The sequence below is a fragment of the Durio zibethinus genome, chromosome 8, assembly GCF_047325235.1.
Source record: "Durio zibethinus cultivar Kanyao isolate XHJ-2024 chromosome 8, ASM4732523v1, whole genome shotgun sequence".
NCBI classification, from domain to species: domain Eukaryota; kingdom Viridiplantae; phylum Streptophyta; class Magnoliopsida; order Malvales; family Malvaceae; genus Durio; species Durio zibethinus.
The window spans coordinates 25,293,222-25,321,198 of record NC_143169.1 but is presented as its reverse complement, the minus strand read 5'-3'; the positions used below and the strand labels follow the sequence as shown (position 1 = coordinate 25,321,198).

General features: G+C 33.2%; 3 protein-coding genes and 1 pseudogene across 12 annotated transcripts; 1 reads left to right on the top strand and 3 right to left on the bottom strand.

The window, feature by feature from the left end:
• Positions 1–361: 361 nt before the first annotated feature.
• On the bottom strand, positions 362–5,631 carry LOC111278210 (uncharacterized; annotated as a pseudogene). Its single transcript, XR_016344156.1, has 14 exons — positions 4,763–5,631; positions 4,556–4,652; positions 4,268–4,303; positions 3,919–4,029; positions 3,731–3,814; positions 3,542–3,657; positions 2,789–2,890; positions 2,439–2,555; positions 2,290–2,355; positions 1,854–1,920; positions 1,588–1,641; positions 1,329–1,436; positions 1,168–1,203; positions 362–739 (listed from the first exon to the last, which is right to left on the bottom strand). The product of XR_016344156.1 is annotated as an uncharacterized LOC111278210 (transcript).
• A 636-nt stretch (positions 5,632–6,267) lies between these two features.
• LOC111278208 (katanin p80 WD40 repeat-containing subunit B1 homolog KTN80.1-like) lies at positions 6,268–13,706 on the bottom strand. Of its 9 annotated transcripts, none has more exons than XM_089764951.1 (19): positions 13,534–13,706; positions 13,375–13,400; positions 12,824–12,954; positions 12,520–12,637; positions 12,012–12,243; positions 11,835–11,937; positions 11,364–11,434; positions 10,802–10,876; positions 10,576–10,719; positions 10,246–10,408; positions 9,554–10,078; positions 9,329–9,385; positions 9,114–9,250; positions 8,311–8,943; positions 7,581–7,680; positions 7,369–7,486; positions 6,992–7,108; positions 6,814–6,882; positions 6,268–6,694 (listed from the first exon to the last, which is right to left on the bottom strand). In XM_089764951.1, the coding sequence occupies exons 5-19, from the start codon at positions 12,195–12,197 to the stop codon at positions 6,637–6,639; spliced, it is 2,556 nt and encodes an 851-aa protein (XP_089621077.1). In that variant the 5' UTR covers positions 12,198–12,243; positions 12,520–12,637; positions 12,824–12,954; positions 13,375–13,400; positions 13,534–13,706; the 3' UTR covers positions 6,268–6,636. The 9 variants fall into 9 exon arrangements, 7 of the variants coding, with proteins under 7 accessions (XP_089621077.1, XP_089621074.1, XP_089621076.1 ...); XM_089764948.1 differs by having other exon boundaries at positions 12,012–12,238; XM_089764950.1 differs by having other exon boundaries at positions 7,369–7,481; positions 7,606–7,680; positions 12,012–12,238.
• A 6,928-nt stretch (positions 13,707–20,634) lies between these two features.
• On the top strand, positions 20,635–22,041 carry LOC111278736 (uncharacterized). The gene has a single exon (XM_022865360.2). The coding sequence runs from the start codon at positions 20,837–20,839 to the stop codon at positions 21,713–21,715; it is 879 nt and encodes a 292-aa protein (XP_022721095.1). The 5' UTR covers positions 20,635–20,836; the 3' UTR covers positions 21,716–22,041.
• A 2,086-nt stretch (positions 22,042–24,127) lies between these two features.
• Positions 24,128–27,835, bottom strand: LOC111278653 (uncharacterized). Its single transcript, XM_022865278.2, has 2 exons — positions 27,364–27,835; positions 24,128–24,696 (listed from the first exon to the last, which is right to left on the bottom strand). The coding sequence occupies exons 1-2, from the start codon at positions 27,631–27,633 to the stop codon at positions 24,502–24,504; spliced, it is 465 nt and encodes a 154-aa protein (XP_022721013.2). The 5' UTR covers positions 27,634–27,835; the 3' UTR covers positions 24,128–24,501.
• Positions 27,836–27,977: the final 142 nt, after the last annotated feature.

Sequence of the window (27,977 nt, the reverse complement as noted above, 5' to 3'; positions counted from 1 at the left end):
TTTTTTATATGTGTGGAATCTGAATCTGTTAAAAAAATGTGAGAAGATAATTTTTTATAAATTCGTTAAATCCGATAAAAAATGTACTAAAAGAAATTTAACAATCTCGTACCATTAAATAAAAAAAGCAAGACAAACTCGAAGAGCTTAGAACATTGTTTTGGCCATCTTTCTCTTGTTCACTGTCTGGGTGAAAAGGACCACCAATCTTATAAAAGAGTAAAAAATAAAAAAAAACCCAAGGTAACGTAATCGTATCGTCTGTCTTTCCATGAAATTGAAGTACAAATACAGTTACATTTGTAAGAAAGATAGAGGGCCTTGATCATTTTCTTGTACATTTTCGAGCGGCAAGGACAAATGAATCCGAATAAGATCATAAAATATTGCTTTGGTATTTCTTCTTGCATGAATTATCTCTAAGAGAAATATATACATGTAGAATAAAATGCATGAATTATGAATATTGAAATAATGAAATAATTATGAGAATCCGACAAAAGGCTAGAGGACGTTAAAAAAAAGTATGGATTACATTGACAATACCGTATCTGTGTGTGAGGAAGCTGAACTAATAAATCCGACGAGCTTGGTTAGATCAAGAGTTTAAACTTAGCTGTGTTGCCGTTTATGTTTTCTGCGCCTTTGATATTTTGGAAATGGATCCACCCAACTCTTGTCCCCGTCTACAGCTTGATTCCATCGCTCTTTAAAGTTCCCAAGTGGATTGCCTCCGAATCTGCATCCACAAGTATATGAATTCATCAGAAATCGTTGTACAGGCCTATCAAAGAATCTAAACACAAACACAATCATGTCCCGCAAGGCTATAAGATATCTCTTTTCTTGTTTTCCGATAATTGAATTGTATTTATTCATCTGAAGAAGTGGGGTAAAAACTCCCGCTTCAAGGCCATAATATCAACTGCCAACGATATTTCATTAACTATAGAGAACTATCATATTCATATGGTTATTAAGAGGTCTTGCCCAAAGCCACTTATCCATCGTGAATCATTGAGTTGAAGTAAAAGTTTCAATTTGCCAGAGGAACTAAAAACGATATATCTATTATGACAGCAATTTCTTATCTAATCAAGGAATGTGACCCGTGCAGAGGTACTGATTATAAGGGATAATTGTGGATTAAGGAATTATTAATCACACCTCAGTTCGTAGATCAAATCCTGAAGCTCCATGTCTCTGCACATAAGCAGGAAAATTCATTAAGAAACCATGTGAATTACAATATCTAGAGCAGCATGACAGCCTGGATGAATCTGAAAGGAAATCTGTCTCTTATCATAGGGAAGAAGGCAAAGCAAAACCTTTCTGGTTGTCCTCCTTGTGGAATGTCCACTCCCACCCAAACTTTGTATGCCCTTATGAACAATGTACTCACTATCAATCACGCCCACCTTCTTTGAGCGATCACCCTGAATATTAACATATGCATCCGTAATAAATATTATATTGGTCAGCTGTTTGTAGAAATATATGCTTATTAGAATGAAAGGGAAATGAACTATAAAGATTGAGTATCAACAAGGGCTAAGCAGGTCCAAAATAGCGTCAAGTGAATTTTACCTGTGCACAATACCCTAGTTTCATATCCACTCCCCATCCATGAACAAGATCATTCTGAATGGAAAAAAAAAAGGAAAAGGCTTAGAGATTAATATTTAATAGCAAAAGTAAACAGAAAATGAGAAAATGATACGTGTTATGATACATGGTGCAAATTGACAGAAAAGGAAAGAGTAGATAATTTGGAAATGCAAAGCAGAGAATTAAGCAAAGAATCAACACTGCCATCGTTAAAATTCTATGTAGATTTGGACATGTAAGGTTACCTGTATGAGATGCCATGCACAATGCCAGGCAGATCTTGAAAACAGAGGAGCCATTCCCTCCATAAATCTACAAAGGTGATATGAATGATTAAAATTAGTACTGACTAATTGGATAATTACAATAGATATTCTTCAAGATTTTCATCAATCCGCTTATCATCAGTCTTATCTACTGGACAGTCAGATGGCTTTACCAGCTCACAGCAGAGGATCTCAGGTGGAGTTTGGAAGATGAAAATGGGGGCAAATCCTTTTTAGGACTTGTATCCAAGCAATTGTCCATGACACTTTTAAAAGTTATCAAGAATAATGATATAGGATAGGAAATTTACATTGCTTTTTTTTTCAAATATTTTGACAGATGACATTATTACCATTAAATTGCTTTAAAATATTCTATAATGCTACTGAGCAATGTGATGATAACATAACTCACCCAGTGCATGGTGGCCCCTCACTTGCATTCGAACACTTTGTTTTACCTCTGAGGTCATAGACTCTCCTGTGCTTGCCAAAACTTTTCATGTAAGTATACATAAATAATATGTAAGCGTTTTATGAACTGTCATAGATCATCTCATTCACCTATGAAACTTCTTCATTCTTGAGCATATAGTGATTCTGTGATGTATTTCTGTTGAATTTGGGTCTAAAGCAGGCTGAGAAATCTCTAAACCTCATAGCTTCACAATTTCTAGGTACCTGGAGAAAGAAGACTGACCTATTAGTCAAATTGTTTGGGTTTTCCCCGAATGAAAGTATGCTACTTTCATTAAGCAACAAATATAAGCCTCGCAAAGCACAAATAGTAACCAAGTGAAAGATTGAAATAAAAGTTGAGAAAACCAGACAGAAGATTATATTATCATCGAATAACACATAACATTATGTATAGGCAAGATAACATCAAGATATTGCAGGCAACAGAAATTTACCTTCTTGGATCAAAATGCTCCACCCCCAAATCTTCATCCCAGAGAAATATGTAGTCATAAATAGACACAATATCTGGATGTAGAAAACGCTTAGCAAACCACCTGAAAGAGGGAAGAGATCACTAAGCATATTCAATTAAAAGAAATATGCAAACCGAAGAAACACCATACTGAAGTAGCAACAAATACAACGATCATTTGGGCAATTCAATCAGGAAATTCCAGTAGAAAGAATATGGATAAAATAAAATGATCAATAACATTTATCTAAGATATAGGCTTTCTATTTTTCAAGCAGTTCCAAAGTCTGACCCTATTCTACAGCAGACCAAATTCCTGGAGTCAGCAAATACAAACTTTAATTCATGATGTTACACGTGCACTTGACAGCAGCACAAACTGCAGATTCAACAATACAAATTCACAGTGTTAGATGCAAATGGAAGAATCATACAACCACTGATTAAGGTGTTATTATTTTACAGGAAGTCCCTAGTTGGAAAACTCTAACCTAAAACGACTCAAAACCTTTATTCCCCCAACTATCCTGTTGCTTGAATTATGAAATGGGTTACATTTTGAATCCAAGAGATAACATAAGTTTAACTCATTAGAAACTGCTTCAGTGAGATAACCTACAATATGTGCAGTCTGTGCTTAGATATGCATCAATCTCAATATGAGCATACAAATCCACTAACATGTTTCATAAGACAGAACAAAACAAATCATTTCACCAAGAGGGAGTCTTGCCACTTTGTTTGGTTATGAGCTACTATATGAATGGCTTTGTCACCCCAGTCAAGATCCCACCATCCATCCATATTGCCATCATAATGGAAATTAATGGTAAAATTCGCTGCAAGAAACTGAATTTAACAAAATTAAGCTAAGAATTTGCAGTTCATCAAATTTGAAAGTCATCAGGACAAGAAGCAATACCTTTCGCACAATGTCATCAACATTTTCTTTTTGCTTGATACCGACTGGCATTGCGAGCAAGTTCTTATTTGTGGTAACATTAACCTGCAATGTGATAGCTGTCCAACGTCATGAACAATTGTAAACAAGCTGATCTTATATCTTAGAATAAAGATTCATGCCAGCATGCAAAAAGATTAGAGTCTTACCTTTGACCATGAACTACTCCTTGACCATAGAGGCCTTAGCTCCAAATCTGAACGATCTTGCATGATGCCACGAGGCAAACCTTTTAATTTTGTAGAAGGCAATTGATATTCCTATGCATGAACATAATAAGCGCAACTTGGGTGTTGAGAAAACAATGACGATGAGGGAAATGCGACCAAACAGAATACCAAGGGGAACACTTATAATGAATTACCAATTACACATTAAGTTATACTAAAACATAGTCTGAAGAAAAAACAAGGTGAAAGGTTTAAAGTTCTACAAGCTCAGGATCAAAGGAACTAAAAACTGACATTACATGGTATATGCCAGAATTAGCATGCTCACCTCTACTGTTTCAAAAGGGTGCAATTTTGTTTCAATCTGACAGTAACAGAAAAGCATTTAAAAGAGATCAGAATATAGCTTTAGCAAGCCTCATAAGGTGAGGTAATCTTCAGTGAGTAATCAGACACCTAATCCCAATAAACCAATGCCAATATGAAATTAGTGGGCTAAAAAAGGTAACAAAAGATCCCAGATTAACCACTAAAGGCCAGGAATAACAAATCCCATTTATCTCATAATTGCAAACCAAAACCAGTAAAATCTTCAGAATAAGAGGAGTTGGCATACCTGTGTCTCATGGTATTGATAATTTGTGGTTCTATATACAATAAACAACATAACTGGACAAATAAGTTCCATAAATGGAAGCTGCTTCATTTTAAATCTGCAGTTTCCGTGCAACAGGATCAAATATTTAGAAGCTTTAAAAATAAAATGCTACTGAAACTTCTATATTTGAAGATGTTCAAACTTTAAGTACAAGGAAGAGCATACCTCGTCAGATAAAGCATTTCTTTTCTTGACAAGTGCATTCCATGATTTAAATGTCTTCATAGACAATCAATGCTTTAATATTATCCTCATAACATACTGCAGGAAATTGCATGTAGAGAGAAAAAAAAAGTTTAACATCAAAAGTTTTTCGAGGTAAATGTAACAATTAACAACCTACCAACTTAATTTTCTAGTGAAAGACTATAAATCAAAATAACAAAAAGACCCAAATTTTATTTCTTTTTTTTTTTTGGCCTCAGCAACTGATTTAAGGAATTTGAAGTTGCAAAAAGAAGATAAAAGACATAAAACCTGAGAAAAGGGGATGAAGGAGAAGAGATGAAATAGGTGAAGCCATTAAATCATGAAATTCAAGATGAAGGATGTGCATGTGCATTTGTGGTATAAAAATGGCCAAATTTCAAAAGAAAAAATAAGAAGCTTCACATTGCCATTCTAAATTTGGAAATTCCACCGACACCCGCAAAATCTAGTAAATAATAGAACAGAATCCAATTACAAAGATTTAACGTTAACCACCACTTTTCCTTCAGTCATCAAAATTTCACAGCAACTATTACAAGAAAAAAGAAGCTAAATAAATAAATGGCCCCCGAGATTAAAGGGTTATTTGAAACATAGAGAAAATCGTTGCAAAAGAAAAAAAAAAGAACTTTTTTCTTTTTGAGCATTTGTTAGATCTAAGACTAGCAATTACTCTTTTAAGCTCCTGATTGAGATTTGAAACGAAAAGAAATTTAAAAAAATAAAGAAAAATCATTGTAAAGAGCAAAGTTTCGATTTTTTGATTGAAAAAGTAGAGAGAGAAAGGAGATTGAAGTATAAGAGGCTGTATAAGGAAAAAAAATCTTAAAACCGGATATTGATCCGCCATTGTCAAAAATAAAAAGAAAAAAAATAAAGGTAAATTGAGGAGAGATAATACAATGCATAAGGGACCTTGGAGATTGAATGGAGGCGAAGTGATTAATCAAAGCTGAAGCTAGAAAAGAGTAGAGCTTTGGAAAATTGTCGGTCGTCTGATTCAACAAAACCAGGTTCGATGAATCAGCAAAAACAGAGAGAAACAGGAGACAGGGAGGAAAGGGTCGAAAAAAAAAAAAAAAACGAAAGAAGAGGATGCAACGCCACGTTTCAAAGGGGCACCTTTGCTTTTGCATTTGTATGGGGTTTCAGGTTTGGTTTGGTTTGGTTATATGAGTTGTCGAGAAGCGGATCGCCGACGTCTCCCCCTGTGACAACAGCTCCCTCTCCTTCAATTACACATTTTTTTTTTAATATAACAGAGTAAAAAAGAAGGAATTTTTTTTATTTCCCATCTTTCATGTAACAACAGCTGCAACAAACATCGCCGGCGTCTGTCTATCTGTCTCTTCCTTGTTTTTCTATGTTCTCAAGATATCCCATCCAGCTTGAATTTAGCATTTTTTTTTTTTTTTGGGTCGTTCAATGTAAAAGAATGAACAAGAGAAAAAAGAAAAAGCTTCAAGGAATTGATGTATATTTCATTGAATATTATAGCTGACGAGTATATTTGCATTGGCACATGCTTACATACATGGATTTTTAACAGAAAGATTACAAACAGCACTATGCTGAATCAAAGAATGACAAAGCAATTTCGGTGGTGTACCAGAAACATTGAGATTCACAAGCTGGGTTCTTCCATCTTCATGTGGTAACCGGTTTCAAATGATGATACTTACTCGAGCTACCAATCGGGTACTGGCAAATGCGGGCAGAGCGAAATACGGTAAGGTGGCAACTGGCAAGGCAAAAGTGGTGTCGGCCCAGCCACTTTTTTCATGCTTCAGCAGCAGATGGTTTTGGTGGCGCCATGGTGGAATTCATCGTCATTCTTGAAGAACTAGATTCAGTTCCTGTGCACATCTTGCTATCGCACCACCTCTCCTGTAGTAACACAAAGGAAAAGACATTTATCATGTTGGCTGTTCGTTTACTCGAATAAAAACCAGTTAGGCTACACGAGGCTTTCATCACAGGATGTTCAAGTCATATAAACATCTCACCTTAGGAGTGGTGGAAGAAGTTTTTGTATCTTTTGCAGCTGCATAAAACACTGATTGCAGCATTCTCGCCTGCGTTCAAATTTTGAAAAACAATTAGTTCATAGTGGCTTCATCAAACCCATAATAGATGAGAGACTGAAAGGCAGATATCCATAAATGAGTATTAAATCAATAGCACCTCTGCTCAGCGTGAAGATCAACGCCAACACCGCGTGGGGCTGAAACGGTTGAGCGAATCACAGGACCAAAAACTGCTACAAGCTTCTGGAGCATCTCCAATGAGACATTTACATGCCTGCATTTTCACATCACAAGCACAAATATCAGCATAAATATCATAAGTAGAAAGGCCCATTTGTTTAAATGTAGAAAAAAGAGATATAATATAAATCAAATTTGCACCCACATGCCCAAAAGGAATTCATTTCTTGATACCCACTTCATTATTTTATTTTTCAAGAGAATAAAACTTTTGTTTTTGAAAGCAATGGATGGAGTAAATGTTTAGAAAAATATCTTACATTACCAAGAACTGCAAGTTTGTTTTGAAATTACCTTTCCATTTTGCTATCTAATAAGCCCATAAGCACAGGAAGCAGGCCAGAAAACAGATCTAAGGTGAGAATCTCCATTTTTTCCATGAGAACACTGATTACATCTGCTTGCACCTGCACTAGAAGTAATTGAGTCTGAGCAAGATAGAATACGCATGAGAAGCCTCTAATTACTACTTGTAAGCATCATTCAAACATAATAAAGCAACACACATGAAATCTTCCCATAAATACCCACAGAATGATCTGGCAGCTTCCGCAAGGCACCAATTGCTCCTTTAATGTCGTTCTTTTCCCAAAAATGCCGCACTACCTACACGTTCACCAAAAATCAATTAAGAAATCCAACCAAAGAATGAAAAATAAATAAATAAATAAGATCAGAGGCAAACAAAGTACTGAAACATGAATGATGGAGATTTCTTTTCCCATTTTCTTTTTACCAAACTTAAATTGCTTTCTTTTCACCAGAACAAAAGTTTGCCACCCGTCATAGATGTTTAGATGCACGTGCACATGTTCTAAACCATAACTACTAGTATAATATTCTACACTCCATTGATTATGCAATTCCAAGAAAAAAAAAAAAAAAAAGTAACACCTAAAATCCTCCAATTATATCCAAAAATCAATTAAGAAATCCAACCAAAGAATGAAAAATAAATAAATAAATAAGATCAGAGGCAAACAAAGTACTGAAACATAAATGATGGAGATTTCTTTTCCCATTTTCTTTTTACCAAACTTAAATTGCTTTCTTTTCGCCAGAACAAAAGTTTGCCACCCGTCATAGATGTTTAGATGCACGTGCACATGTTCTAAACCATAACTACTAGTATAATATTCTGCACTCCATTGATTATGCAATTCCAAGAAAAAAAAAAAAAAAAAAGCAACACCTAAAATCCTCCAATTATATCCACAAATAAACAGCTAAATTTACCTGTAACTTTGTCAAGCGTGACCGGAATGTGCTTAAGACTACATCATGCATTTGCATCAGACTTTCAGTTATGTTTCCATCGTTAGCAGAGATTGACTCGCCCCTTGTAATTTGGCTTTCACTAATAGTGACATTCCCATCATTAGCAGAACTCAATCCCCTCCTAGAAATTTGATTTTCAGTAATTGTACCATTTGGTCCACTCCTATCATTAGCAGAGGTTGCTTCCCTTCTAGAAAGTTGATTTCTAGAAATGATCCCATCAGAAATGGAAGTTGATTCCCTTCTTGTAATTAGGTTTCCAGTAACGATCCCATCCAAAGCAGAGGTTGATTCCCTTCTAGAAATTTGATTTCCAGTATTGATCCTATCAGGTGCGAAGGTTGATTCCTTTCTAGAAGTTTGATTTCCAGAAATGATCCTACCAGGGGTGAAGTTTAATTCCCTTCTAGAAATTTGATCTCCAGTAATGATCCCATCAGAAGTAGGGGTTGATTCCCTTCTATAAATCTCACTTCCAGTAATGCTTCCCTCAGAGCTAGAAGTTGCTTCCATTCTAGAAATTTGACTTCCTGCACAGTTTCCATTATTGGCAGAGACTGATTCTGTTTTGGAGATTTGTGTCTCTCCTTTCTGTGAGGTTAAAATATGAGAAATGAATTTCATTCAGTCACAAAGTCAACAAATGTACATGCATATGTAAGTCTGTCCAACTTGGTTTAGATTTTAGACAGCTTCTTTAATATATGCATCATGCAAAAGCTGAAATTTGAAAAGTGAAGAAAAGATACACTTAAGCTTACCATTATGGCTGGTGTACCATCTGTTTCAGGTACCACAGGGGGTATACAAATACTTGCCGGACCACCACTGCTGTTTAACTTCTCTCTTTGTTCAAACCTCTCAACCAGAGTGCGCGTTCTCCCTGGAACAACAGCCACTGCCAAAGAGAAATTTCTGAGTATCAAATTACATTTAGTTTATATCTTATAAGACCTATCTGGAAAAAATAGCAAACCTCCATTGACAAATTTGACAGAGTTTGAGTCTTTGTTGCAATTGAGGGATTCATTACCTGAAAATGATAAGAAAAAATTAATTAATAATCATAAACAACTATAAGAATAAAAAATATTCCACAAATTATCACAAGATAGATAATAAGAAAAACAAAATAACGTACAAATGTATAACCATTAGTGACTTATGAAGAAATGATAACATGACGTGCAATAAAACTTACAAGTTTCTTGATTAGGGGGTGTCTGTTGTGATAACATCTTGTCAGATTTCTCTGTAACACTCTTGATGTTTGAATCGTTTTCATCACAGGAATTTTTGGCTCCATCCTGTGACACATGCCTAGTTTGAGAATTCAGATCCATTGCACTGTCTAACCTGCTTTTTATATGGCTAAGAGTTGCTGGTTCAACTGCAGCTGACAACTTTTCAACATCAAACTTGTTGACAGATAGTCTTCTAACATGAGCTGGTTTGAGCAACATGCCCGGTTTAGTCCTTGAAAAGGTGATAGTTTCTTTTCCAGAACTTGTAAAATCTCTCCCAACAGGATTGTCCCGTGGAACAACACTGGGTGTGATAAAAGACTTGTTATCCGATTGTCCGTTAGATTTAGCATTAATTCCTACTCCAGGACTCTGCTTCTCTGCTGCCAGATTACTTATTTCACTGGCATCCAATGGGAGTACCACCTTTGGAGAATTCAAAGAGCCATCTTTCTGTGTAGCAATAGGATTACTGCCAGCAGCTTTTCACAGAAAGAAAATATAGCTTAAGAACTTTTACAAAAATTTTACAATTGGAAATTAAATTCTCCTTCACGTTTATTTATGGTTATTATTGACCACGCAAACAAAGTAATAATAGGTAGAACAACCAGTTCAAAGAATAAAAACAACTGAAAAGAGAACTTACTGTCAACATATATGTTCTTTATTTCCTTTGTCTCATAATCAGGCGACACAGGCCGTGATCCCAAACTTGACCTCATGCCACTCCCTGTTTTCTCTGAAGAATAACTTCCCTCAAGATTAAATTTCTTCTCTGTACGATCATTTCGGCCATATGGCTCAATATGCTGAGACATGTGCAAACAAGGCTTTTAAGAAGAAAGTTTAAGACCAGTAAGTGTTTAATCAGGTTTAGACTTAAAGAGCAACAGGTCCAAATTGAACCAACAGCAACAGGTCCAAATTGAATCAACATAAAGGGAAACCGAGCTAAGAAAAGGATGATTGTAATTACCCCTACATCTGCCACCCAAACTCCAACAGAATTTTGATAGTACGAACAACCCAAAAGTTTGCCTTCATTGATGCAGAGGTCACCAAGCGTTGACCATCCCATATCAACAGAATCATGACAAACTACTGGCTCCCATGAATAAACCTACAATTATGACAACGAAAATTCAGATGTTTGCTTTTTAATTCAGATGGAATCAAGCTGGTTTTACAATGGAAGGTAAAACCTTCAAACCACTGTCTGATCCACAGAACAGGGTTCTCCCATCAGGATGGAAGGTAATTGAGCGAACCCCTGTAGCCTGAAAAGAAAGAACATAAACATTTTAAAGAAGTATGATGAAAAAGGTTTATTATCAATAATGGGAGTTTTTATTTAATTTTTTCTTTTCCTTTAAAGTGAGAGAATATGTTTCTCAAACTTGATTACCAAAAACAGAACGCTTAATACTTATCCAACACAAACTGTGTTAAAATTTTTATAGGAAATTTGCAGGATCATGACAAGAATAACAAAGTTTATTAAGTTATATAATATGCCTCCAATACAGAAACATTAGGTTAAGTGAAGAGTAGAGTAAAACAAGTTTTCCTGGCATTCTAAACAGCACCAATTCTTGGGCAAAGCAAAAAAGTTTTTGTCTTCCTATTAAAGAAAAAGAAAAGTGAAAACCATTCTATGACTGCTTTCCTTCCCCCAAATGAATATATAAAGTAAATGACTAATAGCTACATAAAATAAGTATCTTCAGCGCAGGGAAGGGCAGGACGGAGGATAAGCCTATATACCTCAGGTCTGCAAGATCCAATCAGTTCAAAGGTTTCTAAATCCCAGAATTTTACTGTTCTGTCAGCTGAACCTGAAAATTTTGGTCACATATCAATTATGATATTCCCAAGAAAACGCTGGTTTCTAGAGGCATAAAAAGAATGAACAATTCACAAATACTAGGTAATATGGTCCACATGCAAAATGACAAAAGGAACAAAGTTGAAAGCTGTGAATTATCTATATATTTTTACAAAAGAACAATGCATGAGACATGGAGTGACAAGTCATTATCCTAAATTAATGATTAAAAGTTGACTGAAAAAAAAAATTAAAAACAAATCTTTGCGAGCAGGTTGAGGAAGTCTATTACATAACCCCACCTTAACCTGAAAAAAAAAAAAAATTATCATGCTGGCAATGACAAGCAATACAGAAAAATCCAAATGCAACTATGATAAACTCACTGACTCCTACTGAATAACACTCACCTGTGGCAAGGAGAAACTCAAGAGGATGGAAATCTATGGAGCAAACGTGTCCTTCATGAAACTTAAACTCATTCAAGAGTTTTCCAGCAGTAAGATCCCACACCTGTTCAGCAGTGACATTAGAGAAATAGAACTGATGACTCATTCAATGCAGATGATGGTGCGATCACCAATTACCTTTACAACATTATCAAATCCACCGGAAACTAACCAGCGACCATCAGGAGTGAATCTAATTGTACTAATGCCTCGAGTATGGCCCTTGTATGTGTGGATACATCCCTTTTTTCTGATATCCCAGATCTTTAGATTTGTGTCCATGGAACCAGATGCAAAGAACTCACCAAATGGATGGAATTCCATGGCAGTGCAATTAGATCTGTGTCCAGTAAGTCCACGAACCACTACACTTCAAGAACAACATCAAGCATTTTGCAAGTTAATTATTACCCAAATTCAATTTGGTATAAAAGCTGATGATCCACCTGTTCCAATATTTAAACAGGTAAAATTCAAAAGTAAGAATTGGAGTTTCAGAATATCTTATCTAGCATTTTTCTTTATATCTAATAAGCTCCTACCATGATGCTGTTATCATTTGACATCCAAATGATAGAGAACATTATAACAAGCTGTTTCAATCGGGCTCTTAACATTATTTCCTGAGCAAAAATCAAAGTCTTACTCTTTGTTTCTTCCAGATCCCAAAGCTTCATCACACCTGTAGATGCTCCAGCAAGCACCAAAACTTCTGCCGAATCAAAAGCTAAAGATTCTACCGGACTAGTATGACCACAGAGACTCTGCACATTAACAAGTATGGATACTCTTATTCTTTTATACAAAATACAACATCACCCTTATTCTTATTGGTATCTATTGATCCAAAACGTGAATTCAAGCGACAAAAACAACTACCGCGTAAGAGATACCGTCCAAAAGCTAAACTTGGCAAGAATCTAAGTAAGACGGAAGCATATAATACATACCATTAAAGAATTGGGTTTCCCAATTGCCCAAACATTGACTTTATGATCATCTCCACCCGTAATAAGAAGTCTACATGTCTTTTTTCCCAAACTTAGACAATTCACATTTGCTGTATGAGCCACAAATTCCTCTATATTCATTTCATCAAGGAAGTAAGTACATAGTAAACCCAAAAAAAGCCCCAAATAGCCTTTGAATTTTCATTTTTAGACATTTTTAGAAATTTGTTTTCTTCAACTTGAGGTTACTTATGTTCAGACTAGCATATCTGTTAAAGAATAAATCGTTATAAAAGCTTCAAAATTTTCCCCTTTTCCTCAATTTTCTTAACTGGCACACGGCCTGAGTTAATCAATAAAATTTTAAAATTAAAAAAAAAAAAAGAGAATAACAAATTTGAGCTGAAATTTATAATAAAATGCAAAATAAACTAAGAATTCATTTGAGAACTTAAACGAATTTAAGCGACAGCACCTAATTCAAGTTAAGCATTTCAATAATAATAATAATAATAATAATAATAAAAGGAAAATTTTAAGCTTAAGGATACGCAGCTTATATCCACGCTTCGCCATTCTCCACAAAACAAAATCCAAAGTGAGATCGGAATCGAATTGGAACCGCGATTATAATTAACTTCACTTTAAACTCTTCTTCAAGATTCAACTAAAAAAAAAGCGAAAATCGAAAACTTAAAAAAAATGTTTACTTTTCTTGGAATGCAAATCCGCCAAGAAAAACCAGGAATCAAATTCTGGTGAGAACTTGACAGCCTCCTAAAAAAATAAAATAAAAATCAAAGAAATCGAAATTTCAGACGAAAATTAAAAATAAAAAATAAAGGATTACTTGCTTTTCCTTTTTTTTATTTCTTTTTGTCATATGACGCGAAGCCCTTTTTTTTTTTTCTTAAGGCTCGGTCTTTAGCTGTTGGAATAGTTAAATTACTTAATTGCCCATTGTCTTCTACTTGTGGACGTGTCGGTTGGGACCCGGTTTAACCTCGTGGTTTAGGTTTTTTTGTCTTTTTACCTCTTTTTTTAAATATTTTTATAAAAAAAATTTTTTTGCCAATAAAAAAATTTGTTAATTTCTTAAATTTTCTTAGATTTTGGAAAATTATGGCTGTAACAGTAAGTAAATAGTAAAGATTAAGAAAGAACTAAAAGGGGTTTGCGGCAAAAACAATTAACAAGTTGGGAGATTCCTTAAAATTAATTTTCTTTTTTTTTTTGCAAATTAAGAATTTTAGGATAATTTAGACGTAAATTGATAAATTAATTGACTTGAGGTGGTTAGCTTGTCAATTGGTTCATTAACTACTCTAAATTATTTTTCTCCTTTCTTGTTTGCACATACTTTTTACGACATTGATTTGTAATATCCACTCCATTTTATTAGTATTATTATAAATAAAAATAATAAAAAAAAGTTTTGCATGAATTTTTGAATTAAATAAAAATAAATATAACATTTGATATAAATTTAAATTTAAATAAAATAAAGGTAAGTAAAAAAGTCGAAATGAAAAATGTGTTAGATTTATCATAAAAATAATTAAAAATATTAAAAATATATTTTAAAATATGCACAAATACTCGAATTAATCAAATATATAAAAAATAAAAGAGATAAAGAGAGAAAGCAAAGTAAAAAAATAAATGCATGCTTGTGATTAATTAGGCATACAATTTTCAATCTTAAAATCATATATAAACATTGATTAGGTGGTAGCCAAAATGTTGTTATAATGTGGCTATTAAGGCATAGCAACATCTAAATTCAAAGTTATAATGATTTATTATTAATGGGAAAGATGACTAATGTATGGATAGCTATTGATCCGAAAAAACCTAAGATTTGTAGTGTATTTAAAGCAAAGAGATGCAATGATGATTAGACTGTTGAGTGCCATAAGATATGCTGCTTCTTTTGGGTCACGTGGAGGAAATGGTTGGCAAAATGAATTAAATATTGTGATCTATATGTAGTTATATAATGATAAGGTAGTCTAAAATTGGATGGTGAGACCACATGAACCATCAAAAAGCAGCCATTATATTATATTATATGTCACTACTGAAGGTCCTATTGCAATTGATATTATACAAAAATTTTGCTTAAATAAATAAGTTCTAAAAGAAAAGGTCGGAGATGAGCTCATTCAAATTTTGTGTGTTTTGACCACCTTGTACATTGAAGCTGGTCAAACGTCAAATTTATCAAAGCTAAACTTAATTGTTGCCTGGGGCAATTTGGATTCTGGAGCCAAAAAGGAATGTTCCTGCAAAACACACGTTGATCAAAAGATTACTGTCTTTTGAAGACTTTGATTTATCCTTTCATTTCTTTCGAATGAAATAATGAATTCGTATTTAATAATTTAAAAATAATGATTATAAATTATATATTTAAAATAATTTAAATAATAAATTATTGATTAGATTTAAATATAAAATTTATGTTAAAAATTATGATTCTTACCAATTAAACCAACATTTTATTGATTCCTTAATCTTAATTCTTATGTTATATATAACGCATATTGCTCGTAAGATTGATAATCTAATTCATTACCGTTAAGTTTTAATCAAATTTAATTCGTTCATATAAAAATAATTTTTTTTAAATCAAATTTTAGGTATAATGTTTTTGAAAAAAAAAATTAAGATTTAATCAAAATTTAAATTTTATACAAATTCATTTATGACTATATTTGATATATATATTATTTATTTAATTTAATTTGTATATTTATATTTATATTTAAAAAATAATATTATATATTAATATATTAATATTTTATTAATTTCGAATATTATGAATTTAAATATATGTAAATTAAATCAAATTTAAATATAAAAAATAATATTTTAATATCAAATTATTGGATTCGGAATATTAAAAAACATATCGGAACTCGAAATATAAGGAGTTGTCAGACGCAAATTTTGACAGATGATCTACAGCTGACATGACAGCGGTAAAATGTACAGTGCCAGGGACAACATGGATAGCTCTTTTCCAGCACAATAGATGAGAGAGTCATCCCTTATGGCTCTTTTAACATCGTCTTCAAATTTAACCAAGTTGGCACCTATGGAGGTCCTAATCAAATTCAATGCAGTATCAGATGAGTTTTTATCAATAAATATGAATAAAAAAACATGTGGCTCTAAGTCATCTGTCACCTAGTAACTACTGATCACCGTGATATCTCGTTGTCTTGTTCTACCAATCAAAGGTGATTTGGAGTTTAGCAGCACCAAACTCCCCTGTTCATATACCAGATTTTGGAATTTTTGCAGTTGCCTACATGGTATCCATGTGGGTTCACATGCTTGTTAATCGTTTGAATCTCATCTCTCTTCCTCGTCTAGATCAAAACAAGAAACAAGTCATTTGACTGTCTGGGCACGACCCGACATCCCAATTCTTACATCTTAAACATCCATCAAATCCAAGAATCTCTGCCTTCAACTTCCAATCTTAAGGGCCAAAAAACAATCCGCCAAAAGGAAAATTTTTAAAAATGATATCAGAAAGTTACACAGAAGGCAAACAGTTAGCTCCTTCCCACTGGAAAGAAATGATTGAAAGACCAACTGAGCAGAATCATAGGCTATTGGATAGAACCCAAATGAGCTGGGGGCCTTGAACAAAAGGGATCGTATGATATGAAATGGGACATTGTGCTGCTGTTATCTACGCACATCGGAATATTTTGATGTTGTAACTTGCAAGTTTTAAATAGAGGCGGTCATTTTGATTAATTCGATTAATTTTAAATTAAATTATTTAAATTAAATCAAATTAAATTATTTTTATTAATTAAATTAAATTTATTAATTTTAAAAATTAATCGATTAAATTTAATTCAATCGATTTAATTAAAAATTTTATTAATTAAATAATAAATATATTTAAATTAATTTATATTTTAAACTTTTAATTTTTTATATTTTAAATAAATTAAATAAAATTATAACATAAAATATTTAAGTATCAAAATTTTATGTTAAAAACTCTAATAATTTATAAAATAAAATGATCAATTTTATATATATTTTATTTTATATTTGAATTATATTATATTTAGGTTAAATTTTTTATTAATTTGATTAATCAAAAATTAAAATTTTTTAAAAATTATTTTATTAATTGATTAAAATTAATTTATTAATTAATTAATTTAATTGATTAATTCGAGTAAAATTAAATTATGAATACTCCTGATTTTAACCGCTTATTTGATAGGTTACGGGCTTTGAGGTATTGTGGTATTGCCATTCACTGTTGTTGACCATAAAATTGATAGAGTGGAAGGTGGATGCACGGGTTCATTGGGCTGTCAACTTGCAATTAAATCTGGATAACTACCTCACACCAATTTGCATCCATGTGGACCATTTTTTTTCTTTCTCCCCAACGCTGGGATTGTACCAACTCTGACGTATTATAGCCAACACCAGTAGTACTATTCCATCATCTTTAAAACAGCTTTACAGCTTTGCTTGGTTGGGTGCCAATAACTTCTTTTGGTTGAGAAAAATGTACTACTAGCGTTCAGTAAAAAAGTTGTTGACCTATTACTCCAAATTAGAATTAAATTTCGTAATGTAAAATATGATATTATATTAATAAATAATTGATTCAATTAGATTTTAAAAAAAAATTTTAAATTCGAATTTTATCGATAATTATTTATTAAATTATTTCGAATGTATGATATGTAATTATTTATTTTAGATTATCAAATATGATACATTTTATTTTAATTTAAAAAATTAAGTAATTTGTCTATTTCAAATTTTTTTTAAATGATATTATAATATAATATAAATATAATATAAAATTATAATAATTATTATATATATTTAATAAAATAAAATAAAATATTTTATATTTTTATATTTACATAAATTATTATATATAATTTTTATATAAATATATAAATATAAATATTTTATATTATATAAATACAAGAATCATTAAATTTATTTAAGATCTATAATATCAAAATTCAATGATCATTCCTATTTAATTAAGGTTTGATTTGAGTGGATGAAAAAGAATTTGCACAACTATAAATGTCTTATTATGATTTAATGTTTTTCGGGTACGCGTTCAAATCAAGCTTTAAATTGTTTTAGCGACGGGCAAACTTGCTTTTGAACATGCTTTGATAATATGAGACCAAGCCAGTTATTAATGCAGATAAGCCGCATCTCCATTTCTGGTCTTTCAGTCTTGCCTTTTCAACACTCGAAAAATAATTTGCAATCGGACGGGAGAAGACAAAGGCTATTTCCCAATCATGCCCTATTTATTGTTTCACTTACCATTCCTGCTGCCTGCCACTGCATAAATGCATTATTTGCAAAATTCTCCGGAGCTATTCTAATCCATTGATTGCTTGCGGAGTCTTCGCCTCTCCTCCGATTGAGTATCGAATCTACTGAGATTTCTGGACACTTGCCTGCATAAATGCATGTGTTCACTGCTCATGTAAGAGAGTCCTCCGTAAGTTTGTGTTTTTCATACATTTTATTGTTCATTAAGTCGATTTCATTAATTTTAAATTGAAAATATTCGAAATTAAATTAATCAAAATATATTATATTATTTTTATTAATTAAATTAATTTTTTAATTATAAAAATTAATTAGATCGATTTGATTAATTTTTTTAATTAATAAAATAATAAAATAAATTAAGTTAAATTATATTTTTAATTTTTTATATTTAAATCAATTTAACTATAATCATCTAATAAAACTATTTAAATATCAAAATATTAAATTAAAAACTTAAAATAAAATTAATAATTTTATATATTTATTTTATTTTATTTTTACTAAAATTTTACTTAATTTAATTTTTGAATTGAATTAATTAAAAATAAAATTTTTTTTAATTATTTTTAATAAATTATCAAAATTAATTTTATAACCGCAATTCGATAAATTAATTTAATTACAATCGAACTTTGAAAACTCTTAATTTTGTCCCAAGTAGAACTCAACATAAATTTTATTTTAAAATAAAAACCCTCAGCAAGTCAAACTTGATTTCCTTTGAAGAGCAAACTGATCCAAACAGAAAATGGATTGAATGTATACTACCCTGAATCAACTTGAAAATCAGTATGAACTAAACTGAAAAATATTAACTATTACTGCAACAAATTTCAACTCCAATCAGACAATTCCCCACTTCTTTGAGCTAGAAAAAGTGTAAAAATCCTAAATTGTTCGTGCATTTTTTCTTCTTCGCAATTATTGCCTCCTCTGTTTGGAGCTTGATCTGATCATGTAACTGGGATGGCTTTTGAGGGTGTAATTGATTGAATTTAAACCTATATAATATTAAGTTTGAGTTGAACTTGAAATTTAAGATTCAAAATTCGGTTTGAATTTGATTAAATTTTTTTTAATTCGAATCTAACTTGAGATAAAAATTAAATTATTCGAATTTATTTGATTAAGTTCAATTAACATATAAAAATAAATTTAATTTTTATATTTAATAAAATTTTGATTATTTATATCTAAATTCGATATATTTTATTAATTAAAATATAAATATTTAATAAAATTTATCTACTATTTAAATTAGATATAAAAATATTTAAATTCAATTCGATAATAATTAAATTATTTGAATTCGAATTAATTTGATAATAATTAAATCAAATTCAAATTTTATTTAAATTAAATATGAATAACTTATTAATATTAATATATTATTTATAACTCTAAAAAAATGAGCATTTTCATGCAACGTAATTTATTTAAATACTTTTTTGTAAATTCATTGAAACTTGTAGGTCACGTGGTCAAACCCCAAACCATGAAGCCAATCACCACCGATAGATCACCTCTACCCCTACATAAGTTTCGAATAATACGGTTTAGTGGCCCCAATCAACCGTCCATTTGATTTAGATTAGACAACCCGTAAGAAAAGATCACACCAGAATCACATGTACCGACGGCAGTAAACATACAAAAATACCCTCCAACAAGAACATGCGCCGCTCGTTAAAAATATGCACAAATCACAGGACTTTGTATTTTGCATTAAGAGCAACAAAAAGAATAAAAAAAAAAAATCATATAAAAGCAGAGTTTCGAACTCGAAAGAGAGGTGTTGGTAATTCGGGTTCGTACTTGGTTTATACTTTATATATTTATTTAAATTTAATTTAATTAAGAATTATAAATCTTAAAGTTTTTTTAAATTTAACCTAAATTATAAAAATAAATTTTAAAATTTATTTATTAAAATTAATTTATGTAATAAAAATTTAAAAAATATGATTAAATTAAATTTAATAAAATTATATTGGAATCACATATATAAAAATAAAAATTGTATATTATATATTATATAAATTAAAAATAAAAATTATATAAAAGTAAAAATTAAGATTAATAATATATACTTTTTATTTTTAATTTATATATAAAAATTAATTTTTATATAATTTGCATATATATAAATAAAAAATTTCAATATATATATGAATTTCAATAAGAATAAATCGAGCCGAATTTTAAATTTTTGTATTTAAATATATTTAAAATTTAAATGAATTTTAAAATTATATCTAAATTTTTTTAAAGACTTTAATTTTTTATTAAAATTTTCTCAAAACTTAACTGATAATCTTATTTTTGAACAGATCCAACCCGAAAGGACTTGAATGAGAAAGAACAAAAATGTGAAGGTCACTACCAGAAATAGCAAGAAGTTATGATACTGATAGTGACAGGTGATGATGTTAGAATAAATGCATTTCATTGACTCTCCACCTACATCATACTACGGAACATTCACATTCACTTCCCGTTTAACTACACTACTCCTTGTCTCCTCCTCCTGTCTTTCTTCATTTCTTAAGCCGAAGTTTCAGCCTTCAGAAGAAGAAAAGCTTCGTTTTTGAGCTTAACCCAACAATGCCATTGCCACCTTGTTTCTGAGTCAAGCTATAGCTTTTATTTCCTCAAATGGGTTGCTGTATAAGCACTAACAGAGGTTCCCCTCGTGGAAAGGAAGCACATTTACAAGTGGGTCTTGAATCTTTTCACCAAAAACCAAGTCTTGAAAGCAGAGCTCCACCACCTTCAGCTGAAGAAGAAACTGTGAAAGAAGTTTTATCTGAAACTCCAAAGTCCAAAGCTCACATCTTTATCGCACAGGAGGAAGAAGAGAACAAGAAAACACAGATAGAAAAGCCGGTCTTTGTCAAGATCCAAGAAAAGGAAAGCCGCAATTTTAGCATCAAGACTGAGCCGAAATCGCCTGTCATTGAAGAGTCAGCTTCAGAAGATTTTTCCGAGATTTGCAGTGTGAGTTTAAGTGAAAGCGTTTCAACTATAACTGACAGAAGAGATGAAGAAGAAGAACTGAGGCAACAAAAAGTGTTCAGATCTCCAGCTAGAACCGGTTCAAGGAACAGGGTCTTGGGTCGGTCACCGACACGGAAACCTGACCAATCACCTGGCAGAAGAAATGGGGTTGTCAATGGGGGATCATCAGTGAGGTTGGTCCAAAGCAGGGAACCCACGGTGAGACGTGGATCAAGACCCGACCCTCCAATGAAGGATCCGGGTGAGAGTTCAGGAAGGAGGTCTAGATCACCTGCTGTCAATAGATCTGTAATGGGTCGGAGCCCATCTGGAAGAAGGACTAATCAATCTCCTGGTAGGGTCAGACGTGATCCAGCAGAGTGTGGTAATAGCAAAAAAGTGGAGCAGCAGCATGTTAATACAACTACAATGGAAGGGAAATGGCCAAGTAGCAATAATAATGGTGCTACAACAAGTGCTCCAAACGAATCTCTTGAAAATCCTCTTGTCTCCCTTGAATGTTTCATCTTTCTTTAGATATGAAGAAATGTGCCTTAACTTCATCTTGTAATTTCACTTCTTTTTTAATTTGGGAATATTTTTTTTAAGTCAAAGGTCAATCTGGATCAGAAGGGGAGATTCTGTTGTGCAAGTTTGGGATTTTAGATATCAGAGTTGAGGAGTGGGTGGGATGTTGTCTTTGTCTGCCACTGGTGGATTTGGAATTTTGGATACTTGGATACGAAATGCCCTTAATTGACCTGTGATTATCATTAATTTATTTCCCTATTTTATTATTTTCTACTCGTCTTTGCTGCTGTAGGAAAGATTTGCATTTCTGCAAGACTGAAACAAGGATTCAATCTCGTACAAAATCATTGCTCCTTTTTCCTCTTTATTCAAAAATTTAAGGCTTGAATCATTATGGAATCCTAACATCTATATTCAATCCAAGAAATGAAAGAACAGCGTGCCTAGGGCGGGCCAAAGTCTAGTTCAAATAAAAGTAAGAATATCTCCCCCTTCTGTTGTTTTCGGTTTGGTGAAAAGGAGTTCTTGGTGAGACATCTTCAAGTGCAAAGCTTGATCTTTAGACATTAATCATGGTTAGATCAGATAAATGAGGTGGTAATAATTATGTTTTTGAAACTGGGATCTTGAGCAAGGCTATCAAGCACTTTGGGGCATGCCAATATTTGCAAATCTTTTTAAGATCCAACTTTTTGTCACAAGACCATGAAGAATATGCATGCATGGGTTCTCATGCTGACAGCTGACTCCTCCATTGCCAGAAAGAAAGAAACAGACAAAGGGCTCCATGCTGGGCCCCACGCTGCTCTTTATAACGCCTGAATGAGAGAAAGTAATGGAGGACCAAAAGGGAAGCATAAGTGACTTGCCCGACTTAAATATCCTGTGATCCTAAATGTCAAATTAAAATCACACCAGAAAATGTAGTAAACAAATATGAAGGTGCAAGTTGAAAATTTGGAGTATGGAAAGAGTGAAATCCATATTTGTAGCCGTTGAAGATTAATGAGTAAAGACAGTAGGAGTGGTCCTATATTCAATATTAATTCCGTTGATGGAATATGTTGGTGGACTCTCCACAAAGGAATAATGGGGGAAGAGCAGATCAGTTATTTTGGACTGTTTCTTTAGCTTTCTATAGTCGTCTCTTTCATAAGCCAAGGCAAAGATGGAACGTCCCAAAGTTCAAAAATTTTCAACCAAATTGGCTCTGGATTTTGTTTCCATCATAAAAGATGATTATGGAACCTAGGTGTTTTCAACTAGAGGACATGTTTTTGCCCCTACAAGCTACAGTTGGATGGAACTTAGGTTTTCGGTTTTGGGTTGTTATATCAGATTTAGATTGAGAAACAAAAGTCTTCGATGCAACGGCCATTTTCTAAGGCTTCTGCTCTGAAGAATACAAGAGAGTTTCATTTCATAGGGGAAACTCAATGGAAAAAATAGTTCATGCCTATAAGCAAAGACATGCATGCAAAGGGTACTCTCCCAGAGGATTTTACTTATTAGACATCCTAGAGAAACTAGACATGTACATTTCGGGCAGTTACAATGGAACTTGGAAATGAACTCAGAACATGAACGACCCGATGACCTCGGATCATGTAATGAGAAAGAGACTCTGATTGGAACAAAAAGAAAACCCTAGTGTTTAGAGTACGGATATAGCTACAAGTATGTGGCTCTTGCTTTCCAAAGTCTGAAGGAATCTATGTAGCTGCATTCTGCTTGCTCTGTCATGGGATGGGAACTTGGTTTAACTTTTGCTTAGGCTTAGGCTTGGTGGTTGGCATCTCTTGCTTGCCATCAGTTTTGGGCCTTGGAAGATTCATTTTCTTTAGTTTTTCGTTTCTTAGGCCCTGAGCAGAGTCCCAGGGCTCAGCTTGTAGGTCACTAGTCCCATTGTGAGACGTGAAATGAGAAGATATCCATGCGAGTGGAGAGCCTGAAGTGTTGTGTTAAATCTTTTTTACTGCTGGATTCCTTCTCCGATCTCACCCTTACGGGGTCTAAAACCAGCCTGATAGGCTGTAGATAATATCAATTCAACTTATATGGCTGAAAGCAGAAAAGATGGGGAGCTAAACGAGAGGTTAATCCTTACAAACCAACTGGAAATGGGTTCACAATCAGATAAATTGCCATACAATTGGGCACAAATGTCCTTCCTTATTGTCAACTCTCACAACAAAGTCGGTTAACGGCTTAGAGAGAAAGGTAAAAGGGGCAAAATCTTATCAGATAACTCAAGCAACAAACATTCGTCAACTCAAGTTGAGAATACTCCATGGCAGTGAAATTACTTTGACAGAATCTGCCCTAAATGGATCATCATGTCTTGTTTTCAACACCAAAAATTCTAGTGGAAACGGAGGTCCAAATTCACTGTTTTATATTAATTACTCCCATCTGTAACAAGCTGCCGTTGAAGCTTCTTCCCATACTCTCAAACAACAATTATATAATGTACCTCAAATTTTTACACGTAAAATTATCCATTTGATGGGCAATCCAAACCATCTTCAGGATCCAAGTCACTACCTCGAAAAATTTTAAACATGAAATGGTGGAAATTGACAGCAAGGCAATTTGAGTAGGCCAAAGCCAGCCAGCCAACTAAAAACTATCTCTATATACACAATATTTCGATGTTATGGCCAAGAAGCCAAAAAAAAAAAAAAAGGGCAACTCTGATCCAGACTAGACAGTCTTGCCTGTTCATAGAAAACCTCCAGCCAAAGAGTAATCTTAATCATTGTTCGGTGTAGCAGCATGTGCAGTGGGATTTCTCAACTTTGATTTTCTCCTACTGAACTTGCATTAATGTTTATGGAGTTTGATGCAGGATTGACTGATGAGTTGGGTTGATGCCAAGGCAATGATGGGCGTTCGGAGGCATATGCAACAGGAGCTGGGTGTGCAATGAAGGTGGGAATCTCATCCCCAGGCATTAATACTGAAACTCCATTGGTGTATATTGTCATCTGCACAAAGTAAATTACCTTTATATGATCTTTCAATGGAGATTAAGATTCTTTTCTAGGAAATTAAAAGAGCATTTTGTAACATAATTCCTGGAACTAAAAAACTTACAGAAAAAAATTACACCCAAATCCATGTGACATTAACAAAACCAAATGAAATGCTCTAACATAGTTCTCTGAAAAATCATACATATGTCCAGGATGCAACTTGTGATGGATGAATAGTAGGTCAAACCTTGCCTAGGCTTTAAACGCAGCAATCATAGTCCATATATGGACTCATTGAAATTTCTAAAGTTAAGAACTTTTGATATGATAGTTCCAATGTAGAAGACAAACAATAATATCAAGGGAATTAGAAAAAAGAAGTTACTTGCAACATCAATAAAAGAATAAAAATAAGCATGTTGCAATCCTTTGGCTTAATCTTTTATTGTTAACTCAGGTAAAAAGGGTAAAAGGATAACGATATTATCTAAAAAATGAACACATGCATAACATTGCAGGTTATCAAAATATCATATCACAGGAGCCGAGAGAAAAATCTGTGGTGAAAATGATACAACAGAGACATAGCTTAGAGACATAATTTATGACACCGGTAAAAAAATTATTAAAAAACAAAAAACAAGTCATTTCAGACCATGAAATTACATTTTTCATTCTCCGAATCCTACGTGAGGTTTGCGTTGAAAGCTGAAACAAGTAACCTCTAATTTGCTTATCAATTTCCCCTCTTATCTCAAATTGGTTCATAATTTGACAAAAATTTTAGTAATTAGTTACATATTGTGTTATGGCCTATCATCTGTTTCAGCACCATGGTAAAGAATGCTTTTCCAGAATTGCCATTAAGCAGGATAAGTTGCTCATGTCAACTAGAACGTATCTTGTTTGTTGACATAGAGGCACTGTCTAAAAGATTTGGCCCGCAAATGCAACTAACTATACCTCAACTAAACAATTTCAATGCCCCCCAACAGGTGCTACTCAAAACTCTACCTGGGACATTATGTCTCAAGATGACAGGGTGCGAATATGGGTCCTTAAGCACAAAATCATGAGTATGGAGTATCTTATGAATTGATTTAGACCTATCAACAGGAACTCCACGGACATTCTAATATATGAATATCCCACTGTTGGATAGATTGAACCATTTGGAAGGTTTCAAACCTGCTTGTAAATAAACACAACTTCACAGCAAAGAGATAAATAATAAGCATTACATCACTTAGGGAAAACCTCCTTTCATATGCTCTATCCCACAATTATAACCCAAAAACAGAAAAATAGGTGTGGAATGATAGGCACATGGGCCTAATGTGACACATCAAAAGCCACGGAAAACAGTAGAGTAGACTACAAATGTGCCACATGATGGAGGACCACTCTGAGGATACCTTTGGGAAAAATTAACCTAATCTGAGATAGTTCATCTAAATTACCTTATCATCTCCCATAACGAAAGTGCATAACATGTAATCTCGTTATCCACAGAATTTATTGGTCAATTATCATAATGAAGCGAAAAGAGTGCAGATTGCGAACTGAAAGTAAGAAGGCAATAAACTGAAGCTTGTCCACCAAGGTTGACCATTTGTTCCCAATCCGAGGTACTGTAGATCAACAACAGAAAGGTTGACACTGGCAAGTCTGGTGATCAACAAGTAAAAGGGAGGGTCTAAACACAAACAATTATATCTATTTGTTAGACTCTTCGGTCTGGGACCAACCACTCAACTTCAGCAGAGCCTCCACTTCTTAGATGGGACATTGCCTAAACGATCATAAATACAACGAACAGAAAAGTCAACAACTCCAAAACTGATCAAACTTTTGACTAAAAGATGCAATTTTGCAATTGCAGGAAGGAAGAAAATTTAAGCAACTGAGATGCTTTATGCCATGAAGCATCAAATTGCCAGAAAATTAAGCTCTCATTGGCTAACTTTATGGTTAAAAAAGAAATGACTCGCCAATATAATCGTTTGAAACAGTCAGCACTTACCCATAAACAAAGTCAAAAGAGAGAACACATTATCCAAAAGTAAATTCAGTAGATGACCGGTTTAAGGGAGAAGGGAGGGTCCCCAAGAAAAAAAAAAAGAAAAAAAAGAGATCCAAAGGGCCATAGTTGATGAGAAATGGTGTACTATTCGTGGAGAATGGCTATCAAAGGAAATGAAACAGAGGAGGAAAACATTGAGCTTAGACAAGCAAGCAGAAAGAAAAAAAAATGTCGAGAATTTCTCTTTTGCCTAAACTAAAGAAAGTGAAGATATCATATCAATTAAGCAACTCTAACATGATTAACAGTAGTAGAAGTACAATTTACAAGAAATGTACATCACTGACAAAGCAAAGAAATTTTTAACTTGAGCCAAAAGGAAGGGTTTACTGCTATACAAAATGTACAATGCAGAGAAGCTTTATAGCAGATCAGATAATATTTAACATAGTAATTAAACCACCCAAACTGTCAAAAGAGAAGGAATTTCTTTTCCTTTTATCCTCCAATTAAACAACAGTCGCCATGTAAAGCAAAGTAACCACTTTTAACCCCAGAATATCATGGTAAACAATCAAATCCAAATAAAAAAAAAAAAAGAAAACTTTGCACAAAATAGAAGAAATCCCAGATGTGGAAACAAAAGGGTGACTCACTTTTGGTGATGGGTGGCTGAGTTTGCCATTGAAACTAAGCTGAGATTCAAGGTCACCATGGTTACGGCCACCGGGGGAAGAGTTGGGTCTAAGAAAGCGCTCAAAGATGGCCATGACTAAGAACATGGAGATGAGAATGGCAGTAGCAACAAAGCCAAAGGACACCGCATTGACAGAGTTGTCAAAGTGTCTCCACTGGTCCTGTCTTTGTGCATTCAATGGAGCTCCTACCGGTGGCCAACTGTAGAAGTAGCTTTCTTCCTCTCCCATTTTTTCAGCAATGAAAAAAAAGAAAGCAAAGAAAGAGGTTTTATCTCTTACTCAACTCATCACATAGCCCTTCATGAGATAGAGAAGGAGCCTTGGTAGTGTTAAAGTTATGGCAGTACTTAAGGTTTTTACACCAGAATCAAAAGCTTCTTGGAGTACTTAAACTGGTTAGGTTTGGGGCTTTGCGAGACAAAGAAAGACAGAGAGAGAGAGAGAGTGAGAGACAGACAGAAAGAGGGAAGCATGTGGGCTATCTTTACATGTAGGTGACCTGGAGGGTGAAAAAGATAACTTCGGAATTTGGAGAGGTTTTTTTTATATTTTTTAGTACTATTACTTGTTTT

What these genes read in the sequence shown, in the direction of transcription:
- LOC111278653 (XM_022865278.2), bottom strand. Translation starts at nt 27,633, where the DNA reads ATGGGAGAGGAAGAAAGCTACTTCTACAGTTGGCCACCGGTAGGAGCT. An exon ending in TCAGCCACCCATCACCAAAA is followed by an intron (nt 24,697 to 27,363) that starts GTGAGTCACCCT and finishes TACTTTGTGCAG; the next exon opens with ATGACAATATACACCAATGG.
- LOC111278208 (XM_089764947.1), bottom strand. Translation starts at nt 13,399, where the DNA reads ATGGCGAAGCGTGGATATAAGCTGC. An exon ending in TGTCAAATTTGTCAATGGAG is followed by an intron (nt 9,251 to 9,328) that starts GTTTGCTATTTT and finishes TCTCTTTGGCAG; the next exon opens with TGGCTGTTGTTCCAGGGAGA. An exon ending in CTTCTTCCACCACTCCTAAG is followed by an intron (nt 6,695 to 6,813) that starts GTGAGATGTTTA and finishes GTGTTACTACAG; the next exon opens with GAGAGGTGGTGCGATAGCAA.
- LOC111278736 (XM_022865360.2), top strand. Translation starts at nt 20,837, where the DNA reads ATGGGTTGCTGTATAAGCACTAACAGAGGTTCCCCTCGTGGAAAGGAA.